Source organism: Brachyistius frenatus, unplaced genomic scaffold (genome assembly GCF_029030835.1).
Source record: "Brachyistius frenatus isolate BFR_SWC_R1_liver_20210118 unplaced genomic scaffold, ASM2903083v1 Contig_6, whole genome shotgun sequence".
NCBI classification, from domain to species: domain Eukaryota; kingdom Metazoa; phylum Chordata; class Actinopteri; family Embiotocidae; genus Brachyistius; species Brachyistius frenatus.
In genome coordinates this window covers 7997677-8012067 of record NW_027210605.1, presented here as the reverse complement: position 1 = coordinate 8012067, position 14391 = coordinate 7997677, and the positions used below count along the sequence as shown (strand labels likewise).

Here is a 14391-nt window from a genome sequence, read left to right as displayed (position 1 = left end):
AAAAAATTATACAGATATCAACATGATTTTGTTTTACAGACTGGAAATAATATTTTCTTATTTTTAGCATTGCACCTGATCTCAGGAGTTTTGCCTCTTAAGAATTGGCCAGTAAACTGGGACTGAAAAAGATAACAGAAACTGGAATAGTTTGATGAAAGAGAACCATTTCAGTTGTGAATGACAGTGATACAAGTATGAGATGAGCATAATATTGAGAATGTTGTTGACTGTAACAAAGTAACAGAGCAGAGCACCTCTCATTCTCAGTTGAGTATTCACTGAAAGATAATGGAAAACACCAAACTGACATTTGAAAATCTGTACACGTTCCAAAAATGCAAAACTGATTACACGCTACAAAAAAAACATGCTGCTTAATATATTTTCCTTTTTTTTTTTGGCTATTGTAGAGAACCAGAAATGTTCTTCAGATTGGGGAAGTGTTTCATCACGATCCGTATTAGCAGGTAAGACTTTGACACTCTTTGACCGAGCAGCAGCGACTGAACACCACATATTGCACATTTCACAGGATGGGTTTTAAAAAGGCATCGAGCATCAGTGCAAGAGTTGACCCTTTCGCACCCGACTTTACATAAGAGGAGCAGTGGCCAAAAGACCAAACAAAGGCCAAAATGTGCTCAAGCAACAATGAATAACAAATTCAAAGGTGTAATTTGAGTTCATAGTACATTTTACAATTAACTCCAATCTAATGGGAGGTCTGTTGCTGAAAATGTTGTCAGCTGACATCTATATTTTCACTAAGCACCAGCAAACAATTAGTAAGCACCAGAAAGATGAGGTTTTCTGGCATTGCTGAATGACCTTCAGGTCTACAGACAGAACGGGCTTGTTAAGTCTCAAGAGGCCCACTCGCTCCGTACAGGTCACAAGAGAACAGCAGCAGAACCAGAAACGCTTCACCTCCAGTTGTGGTACATATGGAGGCCGGCGAACAGCAGGTTGCCAGTCAGGCTCGCTAATAAAAGCCCGGGCCAGATAAGACGCTTCACCAAACCTGGAGAGAGAGAGAGAAGCAAATTTATTTCATGAGACTCGGAATCATCAGTCTGAATCTAACGTTTTCCATTTTGTGTAGGTTTAACGGTCATGATTTCAGAAGATCATGACCGTAAACAAGCCTCAGCTTGTTTAAATTTAGGTACCTATCTGACAATTACCTCACAAAGCGGATCATGAGTCAGCCAAATGTCAACAATCCACATCAAATAGACTTTTTTCTATTTTTGCTAAATTTCAGACTTTTTTGGGAAGCGGTGTTGCAATTCAGTTTAATGTTGTTTTTTTCCCCCAGTAAAATTGCTGGACTGGCAAGTCGAGGAACATTATTGCAATCCTTTTAACCACTACGTGATATAAAACAACAGTTATATGTAATCACCGCCTATGATAATAAGCATATCACAGAAATATCTGGGACTGTTTTAGTTCTGATTTTTTAATTTTCAGAGCCTCAAAGTTACAAAAATAAATCCTGAGTCATTAAACTGATGTAGCTCTGCAAAACCGACCGTGACAGTCTGTAAATAAAAAAACACGTAGATTACATTTTATGCAAAAATAATCGCTTAAGATGGTTTTCGAATCATATCAATTCAACTCAACTCAATTCAATTCAAATTTGCAATGTTCTGTTACGCTGTCTAAATCAGGCCCCAAACAATTTGAACTGTTACTGTTAAAACTTAAACTATTAACAAATTTCACTCTGTCTGTAGCTGTTTGCTATAGATCACCCTCTGCTCCAGCATGCACATTAAGAGCTCTCGGTTTACTGTTGGCCCCTCACATTTCCTCTGAGTTTGTCCTTCTGGGTGACCTAAACTGGAATATGATCAACCCCCCTGATTTAGTTACACAGCAATTTGATGCTTTAAACCTCTTTCAAATTGTATCTGAGCCAACCAGACATAATTTGAAATCACTGTCATCTGCCACACTGATCGATATCATTCTCACTAACACTCCATCAAACTACCGATCTGGAGTCTTCAGTCAAGACTTGAGTGACCACTGTGCCATTGCATGCGTTCGCTCCGGCCTCTCTGTCAAACGTCCACCGGTGACTGTGACCAAGCGCTCACTGAAAAACTTTGACAATCAGGCCTTCCTGCATGATGTTTCAGCTGCGTCTTGGGAAAGAATCAATCTTATCCCCTCAGTGGAAGACGCCTGGTCTTATTTCAAAAACACCGTTAGCCGAATCATTGAGAAACACGCCCCATTGAAACGATTCCGGACGAAGAATCGATACAGCCCCTGGTTTAGTCATGATTTGGCGGCTCTGATCCGCCTAAAAAACACCTTATGGCGGAGAGCGAGGTCTTCCCAGTCTGCTGCTGACTGACTGGCTGGCCTTCAGACAATACAGGAATAAGACAACACAGGCGATCAGGAAGGCCAAAATCAGTCATTACAAAGAAGAATTCTCAGCCAGTGGCTCTGACGCCAAGAAATTTTGGAAAACAGTAAAATCCATGGAAAACAAACTTGCTTCTCTGCATCTACCCACTTCTTTGATCTTTGATGACATTGTCGTTACTGATAAACAGCGCATGGCCACACAACTCAACCAACATTTCGTGAACTCATCTAATTTCCTTGGTGCAGCTGCCCCTGAAACAGATTCATCTAACACCCCTACTTCATCACCCAGCGTTAACAGCTTCTCCCTTCAACCTGTTAAGGTTTCAGAAGTCCTGGATGAGTTCATTAAGTTAGATTCAAACAAGTCAGCTGGATCTGATGGGCTTGACCCCGTGTTTTTAAAATCAGCGGCTCATATTATTGCTTCCCCTATTACAAGACTGTTTAACCTGTCATTTCATTTGTCTGTTTTCCCCCTTGACTGGAAATCGGCTACAATTCTCCCCCTCTTTAAAGGAGGCTCTGGCTCTGACCCGAACTGCTACAGGCCGATTTCCATCTTGCCCTGTTTGGCCAATGTCTTAGAGAAACTGGTACATAAACAACTAATTCACTTCATTGACTTAAATCATATTTTGTCTGACCTGCAGTCTGGGTTTAGGAAAGGCCACGGATGTACCACCGCTACACTGAAGGTCCTTGATGATGTCATCTCCGCCATGGACAACAAACAGACTTGTGTAGCTGCCTTTATAGATCTAGCCAAGGCTGTTGACTCGGTCAACCATAACATTCTCCTGCATAGACTTACCAGTATTGGCTTGTCCAGTAGATGTTGCAACTGGTTTGCTAGCTACTTGGCTGGTCGTGTCCAGCGGGTGAAGACCGAAAACATCATGTCTGAACCTCTTACCATGTCTAAAGGTGTGCCTCAAGGCTCCATCTTAGGCCCTATTTTGTTCTCCATTTATATTAACGATGTAGCCAAAGCTGCAGGAAATTCCAGGATTCATCTGTATGCTGATGATACCATCTTATATTCAGCTGGTCCTTCACTCCACTCTGCTGTATCCACTCTTCAACTAAGCCTCACCTCCATCCAACAGTCTTTCCACAACCTCCATCTGCTCCTCAACTCCAAAAAAACCAAATGTATGCTGTTTGACCGTAAAAACCTCATTATCCCCAGCCCCTCCAACATCTACAGTGCTGATGGCTCAGAGCTGGAGTTTGTCAGCTCCTACAAATACCTTGGCTTCTGGTTGGACTCATCTCTCTCATTTAATATACATATCAATAACCTTCTAGCTAAAGTCAAAGCTAGACTGGGTTTCCTGTATCGAAACAAGGCCTCCTTCACACACTCTGCCAAACTCACCCTTGTGAAAATGACCATCCTTCCTCTATTTGACTACGGCGATATAATTTATAAAATGGCATCTAAGACCACCCTCAGAAAACTGGACACACTCCACCACTCAGCAATCCGTTTTGCCACAGGTGCCCCCTTCACCACCCACCACTGTGATCTCTACAGACTGGCCCTCCCTTCACACCAGGCGGCTACAACACTGGCTGCTCGTGGTCTACAAATCCCTTTTGGGAATGACCCCTCGCTACCTCTCAAATCTTCTGCACATCTCGGACAGTAATCGCCATTTAAGATCAAGTGACTTCATTAGGCTCATCATTCCAAAAGTCCGTACTGTGTTTGGTCATAACGCCTTTCATTTTGCCTCTGCAAATGACTGGAACTCACTTCAAAACACACTCAAACTAACAGCTTTCACCTCTCTCAACATGTTCAAACTAAAGCTGCAACAAATCATAGTTGACTGCTGTACCTGCTGACCAGCCCTTGCTTTTCTCTCTCTCTCTCTTATTTTTATAAAGAAAATCCAGTAATCTGCCTTTTTCATTTTATTTATTTATTTTTATTAATTTTATTGCTTATTTTGGTACATAGTGTTTATTCATTTACCCATGTTGTCTTTAGCCTTTTCCTCATGTGTTTGTCATACTGTTTTGTATCTGTGCTGTTTGTGTCACTGTGTGGACTGTGCTGACAGGTCATCATTGTAAATGAGAATTGGTTCTCAATTGATTTTACCTGGTTAAATAAAGGTAAAAAAACAAAAACAACACAAACTGTATGTACAAAAATAAAGTGAAATCTCTTATAACTGTCAGAGTCTATAATAATAATTCTACATATACTAGACGATAAGACTGATGCAGGGACGATTGGCAGCCTAATTTTAATGATAAAACCACATTTCCCATAAACCCGTCACCTCTGGTTTTGCGTTTTTTTCTTCTGGTCAACTGGCATTTGTTTCGACGATGACAGGTTAAAGAGCCTTGCTGAATGTAAATAAGAAGTAATTTTTCTTGATGAAGCAAGTTTTGTTTGGAAAGGCTGACGTTGTGCAGAAATGCCGTTTATGCTGTATTTTTGCAAAATTACCAGCCCCTACAAATATTCCAGAGATTGGTTGAACTTGCATACATCAATGCAGTCACAAGCAATTTAGCAACGGGACTCTTTCACTCTGTACATTTACAGTGGTAAGCTAATATACTAAAAAGAAAAACGTTTCACCAGATCTTTCATGAAATTTAAGCCATAAGAAAAACATTATGAAATGCATTATATGAATACATTGCATAAAATATGTAATTGATCCATTCAATTGTGAAATAACTAAAGAAAATTACTGAAACCCAACTCATCACAATGAAGTGTTTGTCTCTTGCATTTGCAAAGAAGCTCAAGAACTGCTGTCAGATTTAGCCAGTTAGCTCTCATTTGCTCGAGGTACCACAATTAAATGATTCCAAACATCGTGAACACAATATTTATCTCCCTGGTGGCTTTTAATCAGATTGCTTACCTTTAGAGGGAGGGATGCCTTCCAGACCGTGTGTCGTAGTGCCAACTCGGCATGCTGACGACTCTGAGGAGCTGCTTCGTTTCTCTTCCTCTTCAATCACACTGCCATCTCTTAACAAGGAACTCAAATCTGCAAAGCAATGTCATAATACATAAATTATTAAGCCAAAGATAAAGCCATCTAAACATTGTTCAAAATCCTTTTTCATTATAGAGCCACTATCTGCAGATTTATAAAAGGATTTATGTTGCCATCTGGTGGTGGTATTAAGAATGACACCAAGGTAAAGAGCAGTTGAAATTGCTACAAGCCCCCAACAATAACCAGTTCAACCTCAGCTGTACTTGCCATTTTGACTTTGGAAGGGTGACGTGTCAGGTGAAAAGCAGCCACTGTAAATGGAAGAGGCCGGCTCCACAAGGAAATGCGATGGAGAAACAGGTGGGGACATGAGAGTGGGTTCTGGTTCTGCTGAGAAAAGCCGGAGTTTCTGACCGGTGATGTTGAGGCGAGCAGGGCTGATGAGGGGGCGGCGTAGTCTGGCAGAACCTGAACTGGATGTTACTGACCCAGCGACTGAGGGAGTTGGAGAGGGACCTGGGGATGATGGGCGACTCCCAGACTTCAGTGAAAAGTAGTCTGTGTAAAAAAATAAAATAATTAAAAAAAAAAAAAAAGCAGTGGAAAATGTCCATCAGATGCTCTGATAGGGTTAGGAACTGTTTAAAACATAAAATGTTCAATTGAGATTACAGAATCACTTGGAGTTTTAATAATACCTGAGGATGGTGAATCTTTGTACTGTGAGGCTGGTCTGCTTCCACTGAACAGGTAACCAGAATCTGAAAGAGAGATAAGACCAAAAACAAGCATGTTGTTCTGTTTTTTAATAACATAAAACAAGACAATGTCATGGAAATATGTTATATCATAACAAAAAACTCAAGGATATTCAGTTTTATATAACATTAGACAAAGAAAAGCAGCCTGTAAGGTGACCTAAATATTTTCCAAGAAGCACAAACTGAGAGCTGCTGGAGCTTATAAATTATAAATCTTGTCTGTATACGAAGCACTGAATTGCAAGAAGCAACTCAAGATCAAACATGTTGTTGGGAACGCATACAAAAATCAAATGTAAACAGAAGAAGGCCGAGTATTCCCACCAGCTAATGAAAGTAGTGTGGCAGTTATCTGTAAGGTGCCAGACTACAAATAAAAGGACATGCCACTACATCTGTGCAAACAAGTCATCCTCAGATTATGTTTTTCCTTCAATTAACACAAACAGAAAAATGCCAGTGTTACCTGTCCTGGTGAGGGAGGGGATCGTGCCGAGGCAGAGGGCTCTGTTGAGGCGCCCAGGCAGAGAGGAAGGGGAGGCTTTGCGCTCGCAAGGACCTTGTTGGCGGTTGATGAGCTTGGAGAGGTTAGGCGGTGGGGAGGGGATGAAGGAGTCCGTCAGGTCAGGGCAATACAAAGGAGGCTGGCTGCTGAAGGGGACTGCAGAGCTGCCTGCAAGGTATCTGAAATCAAAATCATAACACTTTAAAAAAAAAAAAAAGAAAAAAAAAAAGGTTCTAATATTACATGAAAAATACAATCTAATGAAAATCTAAAGTAGTTACATGAGGCAACTTCACAAAAAAAAATTTGACAAATAGTGTAATGACTGGATTTTCTATTTGTGATTATGTGTAGACAGTAAAATGGGATTTACATGTTAAAGAACAATTTTGACATTAAAATATATAGTCTGAATTACATACCAACTACATGCTGCGTCTAAAATAAAATCAAGAGGACAAACTTTGTACCATTCAGCTTTGATATCCAGTAAATGTGAGCACTTTACAGTCTGTGGCAGGGCTGCCACTGACATGTGGCTGCAGCTGTCTGACCACATGCAGCAGCTGGAAGTGCCCACAGAACAAAAGCTGCAGGAAAAAGGCTGCCCAGCCATACAGCGCTTACATTTCAATACAAAGTCACTGGTCCATAGAAAGACGTGTTAATCAGCCTTTGTCTTTCTTAAAGAAAGAAAAAATCGGGACAATCTTGATTGTTTACATTCTCCAAACTCCAACGCTTTGTTACGGTTTTAAAAGCATGACAGAGACATTCAAAACAGGACAGGACAAGACGTTGTGTTTGTGTTGCCGAAAAACAAGCAGACGGCGTATCCTTTCACCAGCTGTTTATTACATTCCATGTACAGCAAGCATTCCTACAAAGTCTTCAAAATGGAGCCTGACATTAAAAGTAAGACACCTAATATAAGCACCCAAAACACAATGTGTTGCAGTAAAAACCTTTCGGCGAGGACGGCGCTCCACTTTGAGGCTGCTACAGAATATATAAACACACAATAACTGATCAAATTAAGAAATTGCTTAAATTGTATAGAAACTATCAAGATTTGGCATCGTAGTTGCTCATTAATAAAATACTGAGTCTTTTAGTGTTTCTTCAACACACACTCTGTGAAAACATTTAGGTATGACACAATCACATTTATGAGCTACACAGTGCAGTAAAAACATGAATGGGTCCATCAGTAAAAAGGTAGCTATCACTGTTGAAACACCACACAATATATTTGTGGCTATCATGTAATTAGTTAGATATAGTAGCTTAGACTTAACATACCACTGTAGTAGTGCTTCTCGAGCTAAATGCTAAATACAGTAAAGTCTAACAGTCGTACAACTCATCAGGTAGATGCAGGAATTCTCTCCAAAAAAAAACATGCAGAAATAAAAACATACTCAGGGTAGATATGCATATATCAGGGCATAAGAAACATGCATACTGACGGTTTATGGCAAACAACACCTTTTGGTACAGCATGTAAAACTTTGGAAAAAGGATAATACATTAAGTTGTACCTTAGATATACAAACAAAAGGTACTATTACTGAAATATATCCATTTCTTCCTTTGCGAACACACAGAGTGGACCAGTGTGAACTTCAGTGAAAGCCCATTAAAAAAAAGTCTCAACTTCTCTAAAACAGCATGGTTTGTTGTGTGACCTGTTTTAATTTCAATGAGATATTATTTTTGTCAAAAGTTTAAAAATGCATTTTATCACGTTCTACAGTTTATAAAAATGTTTCCAAGTCAATACTGACAGATGTTTATAGATCACAAGTCAGTATAACTCATTAAATAGAATTGCAATCCTTGCATTTGATTTGTAATAGATGTGAAAAAAAATCAAAATCACAGCTTCAAAACTCTAAAAATGATCCTCTATGAGCAGGAAAAACTTTATTCATGACCTATAAACTGCATTTCCAATGTCTTATATTCACAATATGTAAAGCTTTTTGAGACTACTGCACCAAAGGTGCTGGTTTGAGAACAGAACTCCATCTACAGGACAGCACAACACACCATATAAACCTCATAGTTACAGTAATCTACGCAGATTCTCCAGTATTAGTTTGTAATACCTTTTCACATTACTGTCAAATAAATATCCCTTCATTCAATAAATTCCAATAATGTAAAACAAAACAGATGAACAGAAATAAAGAGGTGAGAGATTAAACTTTAGTGCATGCACCTAATACGTCCATTAGTGTTTATAATATATCACCATGTTAGAGTGCTGATGGATGGACTGACCTATAAAAACTATTAAGGGTGGAAGTGTCCAGACATGTGTAGAGTTGAGCACTTAGTCATGTTTGCATGTTCAAGGACTCATACAATAAGGCCACCAGAAACTAGTTTAGACTGGATTACCTTAAGTGAACGCCAACACAAACCAAGTACCTGCCACATAGTGGCATAGCTGATCACAACTAAAGATAATACGAAGCAATATACATGCAGTAGATGCTTTGCCGTCGTAATGCAACACCATGTGATGAGTCCCAAATTCACTCTGCAGCACGACAACAAGCCCAAAACTTAGAGGTGGATTTACAAAAAACTATCTTCAACAACAAGGAGCTCTGTCGCTGATGGCATGACGACCACCACAGATCTCAACGTCATGGAGTCCGTCTGGAATTACAGGTCGTGACAGAAACAACGGAGCCGAAACGCCTCAATATATAAGAAAAACTGAGTTAAGTTGTCAAGGAGGTTCAAAACAACCTACCTGCAACGCACCTTACAAAACTGTGCACATGTTTACTGAGGAGAATTGCTGCTGGGGTGATCACAGCAAATCTTTGTTAGATTTTTTTTTTCTTTTTTCGTTTACTGCATTTGCAGTTTATTGATGAATAAAACCTCACCGTGGCACGGTTTTTGAAAGCATACTTACTCAACATTTACTACTTAAAACTTATGTACAAAACGGTAAAAAAAAAGAAGTATTTTTTTGAAATATAATTGGCTTATGGTGAAGGTCATACATCATTTCAAACACCACGGAAAACTGACTGAAGCGTCGTGTCAATGTAAATCACAGGAGGCCCAACATCACAACAATAAGGACGGGAGAAGAACAAAATTCAGAGCGATAAAGATCGCTTTTCCCAGGCAGCTAAGTGTTAAGTTTTTAAATTGACAATAGATACATAGTGACCAATCCTCACATTAAAAGGCTTCAACATTTCCATTGTTAAAATCTAAAATCTGCTACAGCTACTGATAGAGATATGTAAAATTTAAACGCGTTGGCTGTCAGGATGTTGGCAGCACACGGAAAACCTTCAAGCTCTGACCAGAGCATAAGCATTGATGGTGTAGTCCTTACAGAGATCAGTTACAAATATATGGTGGCATTACTTTTTTTTGGTCATATCCACGGTTCATCCTTTGTTCAGAAATTGTAGATGATGTGAAGCAGTACAGGAGAGGTGTGACTGCTCAGAAACAACATCTTGAATATGGCCAGAAGTGTTCTCACAAATTAGTATTTCATGCGATAAGCTGTAGTTAGTGAACCATTTTCAATCTACAGTTTTACCAGAGTGTTAATGAATAAATTAGTACATTCAAAACCCTTTAAACATTATAGTGCAGTGTAGAATACATAGTTAGTACAGGCTGGGAACTTAAATGTTCCAATCCCTCTATATTAGTTTGAAATATATGGCAGGTTTTAAGTTGTATTTTGTTTATCTGCGATGGTCAGTGCATTGCATAATGGATATGGTTAATAAGGAACCAGAAATGTAATTAGACAAACATTTAAAAAAATACAGGATGAATTTGAATGATAATTTTGCACATTTTCCCACAAAAGAGATTCTGTATAACGTACTTGACTAATCGTCTTGAGGGTTAGCAACTAATAATAATTTATCATTGTTGTTTTATTAACAGTTTCTATTTGACTTCATGATTCCTGACAGATTCTTTCATTGATTTCACTCACTGAAAAAGTCCAAAAATAAAAAAAAAACTATCAGTTGAGTCAATTCTATGACCAACCACAGGGATTAAAAATTGTCAGCTGTTCATGATACAGCTCTATCTTACTTCTGTGCGTACACTGATTTTAGCCTCCCAAATCTGACAAACATCAAGCGACTGTACACAATGTCCTGTGTGCTTCAAGTGGAGATTTCAGTGATTAAGCCGACAGAACCACTATTTAGTTACGTCAGCCGGACACACAATGTTACAGGAGTTTAGCAATCACACGTCATGATCTCAGTCATTCACACGCAGCAGTGAAACAGAGGGGTTGAGAGGAAAAAAATGGTAAGGTAAAAGAAATGACATGTTTTTTTGTAAATGATAACACTAATTAGATTAATGTATTTGGACCTGGTTCTGATGAACACAAACCACTCATGGAGATAGGACACTCGGTACAATCGCACGTTTCAAACACAACGTGAACATTACTGCTCAGATTCTGACCTTCGGTATTTGGCTCTTCGTGGACCCAGTGGTTTGCGAGTTGCCGCAGCAGCAGCAAAGCTGACTAGGCAACAGAGGGAGATGGTGATTAGCTTTGCTGTGTCCATCCGATCCAAGGCACCAGTCAGGTAGCTCTCAGCCAGGTAGAGGCACAGGATGGAGAACCACAGGACAGAGGCCACAGCATCGATTCTCCGCAACCTGAAAATGCAGCAAGACACACACAAAAAAAGAAAAAACGTTTTGTTTTTGCTCAAGTTAAACCTCCGACAACTTATCCAACGGCAAATAAAGACGTGGTGGTTGTTTACCTCGCAGGTCCTGCTAAGAATATAGCAGTGATACAAGTCAACAGGCCAACAGAGACTATAGCCAGCTGGTTGTCCTTTCCATGCTGCCACACCAGCTTAGCATTTTCTATGGCCTTGTCAGGGAGCAGCTCCAGCAGACCCTGCCACACAGGCATGGCTCCGCTGCTGCTGCTGTTTCTGTTGCTGTTGGGGGTGGATTCATTTTGCGGTTTAGGCTTTGGAGGAATGACCCCCCCACTTAATGGCTGTGGGCCACTAGGCGAAGCAGGCTGATCCGTCAATTCACAGAAAGACGTAGCAACTAGAAAAGCACAAATCAGGAAGGTCAGGGCCCGTAACAGTATGACCCCCGTGGGAGAAGACAAGGAATGGCAGCTCTGTAGGAAAGAAAACATGTTTTTAATGTAAGTATTTATCTGTCAGAATCAGAGTCATCATCTTGGTTATAATCATCATCTGATTTAGTATTTGGCTAAAAGTTAAGACACGTTGCATGTCATAGCATAAAGCTGCTCATTAAGACTTGCTGTGTTTTGTGTAAATTCAATCAACCACTTGTTTGCAGACTTTGCCTGTTAAGTGCTTGAAATTCGGACTTTGGGTTTCACTGACCTTTACGAAAGCTGTGTCTGATTCTCGGGTACGCCGAAGCTGATTGTTTAAGAGCACGGTGCGAAGCTGGCGGTTCTGATATTTAATGTAGTACTCCACTGCTGTCTGACACGGTCTGCATAACTTATAAGTCTGCTCCAGGTGGTGCTTGAAGGCCTCAATTTCCTCATCATAGTTCTCCTACAATAGAAAGAAACAATAACAAATTCAACGTTGATAATTATAACGTGATGCGTTAACATGAAGAAATGAGAGCAAAGTACATACATCATCCCTCGGGATATACGAGGCCAACTGTTTGATCTTTGCAGACTGGTTGTTATTACACTTCCTGCATAGCAACATCTGACAGTTGACCCACTGCAGAGTCTTAGGGCTCTCAGATGAAGGAAGGCTTCCAGATACGCCGTGATTTAGATGCTCCATGTACTGAGCTGGGATGGGTTTGTTGTAATCCCCATTCTGAAAAACACACATCAACAAAAAGGTTAAACAAACACACCAAAAAGAAAAGTTGACTGAGATGCTCCCCCCCCCCTCCAAAAAAAAAGAAGTAATACTTAAACTCACCTCCTGGAAGCCATTATACTGGTCACAGTTGGGACAATCCCAGCAGTTCCTGTTCCCGTAGGGCACCACTGTGTTTTGATTACAGAACCAGCAGTTTACACTTGCATGGGTGGGCTTCTTCCTGCAAATCAAAAGTGGATTTCTTTTTAAAATGATAATGTTAATCCATCCTGCTGATGACACTTACAGAGAGCATTTTACTGCACAATGAGTATTTATACTTCTGATACTTCAATTACATTTTGCTGACTTACATACTTTGACTTGGGTAAAGTTGCGAAAGCAGGGTTTATACTTATAGTAAAACATTTTCGAGGTGTAGCATTAACAATATTACTTTAAGTAGACGTGAATACTTCAACCACAGTCGTTAATCCTATCGGTGTTTATCTGTCCTATCCGAGGCAGGAGATCCGCTCCTGAAAAACATCACGACTCTAAAACGCAACCCGATGTTTTATACTATTTACGGACTATTTGGACCGACACTATCGTCACGTTGCGTCGTAAACACGGATGGAAAAGATCCAGCGGGATTTGGGATCTCATCCACTACTATCTAGCAAGTTAGCAGCCACGGCTATCAAAGTTACCGCTCGGGGTCGCGCGTAAAAACACGCACCGCTCCTGAGGGGAAAAAGGAACCGATTTGCACGGTGTCTGATGGCAAACGGTATTGATTGTACTTTTGAATTTTGATCAGCCGGCGTGATATTTAACGCTGTCTGCTAACATGCATGTCACGTTAGCTAAAAACACACACACACACACACACACACACCGCGGTGCAGAACCGTGGAGTTTTACCTGGTGGATATTTTATATATCAGCGCTCCGCCGGCGACAAACGCCGTAGCTCCGACTCCACTGTACATCAATTCAGGATACTCCAAAAGAAGCTTGTTAAACGTCTCCATTTCCGCTGAAATTAAAACGCTGTGCGTAAAACTGTGTCTGCAAAACACGGCTCGGAGGAGCTCACGCGGGCAAAGCGGTTCCTTTTGTTCACGCCCATGTAACGGAAACGGAATTTGCGTAGCCACGTGGACGCGTTCCAACATGTTTCATTCACTCGTTCTGGGCTCACTAAACCCACTTGTTACTGAGATTTATTTAATTTATTTTACAACAAATGATGTATTTAGCCGTAACTCGTGTGTTTTGGGTGATATTGTTCGTAGAAATAGAAAGTAATCTAATCTTTGCTCAGCTCGAAGCAGCCCGTAGTGTAGTAGGAACCGACTGTGATAGTGTTGGAATGTGTCGAGGGGCTGTTCATGTGGTTGGTTTTTTTCTCCCTCTCCTGCTTTGAATTACTGTACATTAGGAATCCTCTATGTTTAATGGGTTCATGAAAGAGGAACGGCTGATACCATGTCGACTTAGTTAATCTGCCATTTACAGAGGCATATTGTTGGCTGTTAATTAAAAAAAATAAAAATGTTTTTTTTTAATTCTTCAAAGCTTGCTTGAGAATCATCAGATTTTCTAAATCTCGTTCATATCAAAGTGATTCAGTGATAGCTGTCGATACATTTACTGGTACACAGCCAATATGAACGGTCAATGGCAAATTCGGCGTATTTAATGTGTTTATTAAGCAAAAATAGGCTTTAAAAAAAAAAAAAAAAAAAGGCGGGGAGGGTGGGGGTATGGGGGGGGGGGGGGGGCTCATGTTGCAGCCCAGATTGTATTTAACTGGATCCGGATCTTGTAGGCTAAAGATCTTTTCTCGTAATTATGACAGTCGGATCTCTTACTTATGAGATAGCAAGTCA

The 14391-nt window shown here is 40.2% G+C and overlaps 1 protein-coding gene across 1 annotated transcript; it reads right to left on the bottom strand.

Annotated features, from left to right (window-relative positions):
• tmem201 (transmembrane protein 201) lies at positions 1-13592 on the bottom strand. The gene is made up of 11 exons (XM_069688988.1): positions 13421-13592; positions 12614-12734; positions 12311-12505; positions 12044-12223; positions 11432-11808; positions 11121-11321; positions 6597-6814; positions 6068-6130; positions 5637-5927; positions 5289-5417; positions 1-1024 (listed from the first exon to the last, which is right to left on the bottom strand). Exons 1-11 carry the CDS (start codon positions 13528-13530, stop codon positions 927-929), a joined length of 1983 nt encoding a protein of 660 aa, XP_069545089.1. The 5' UTR covers positions 13531-13592; the 3' UTR covers positions 1-926.
• Between the last annotated feature and the right edge of the window lie 799 nt (positions 13593-14391).

Bases quoted from the DNA above. Each gene is read 5' to 3' on its own strand.
- tmem201 (XM_069688988.1), bottom strand. From the start codon at position 13,530: ATGGAGACGTTTAACAAGCTTCTTTTGGAGTATCCTGAATTGATGTAC. The intron at 12,735-13,420 runs GTAAAACTCCAC...TTTGATTTGCAG, and splicing joins ATATATAAAATATCCACCAG to GAAGAAGCCCACCCATGCAA. The intron at 5,928-6,067 runs GTATTATTAAAA...TTTTTTACACAG, and splicing joins CAAAGATTCACCATCCTCAG to ACTACTTTTCACTGAAGTCT.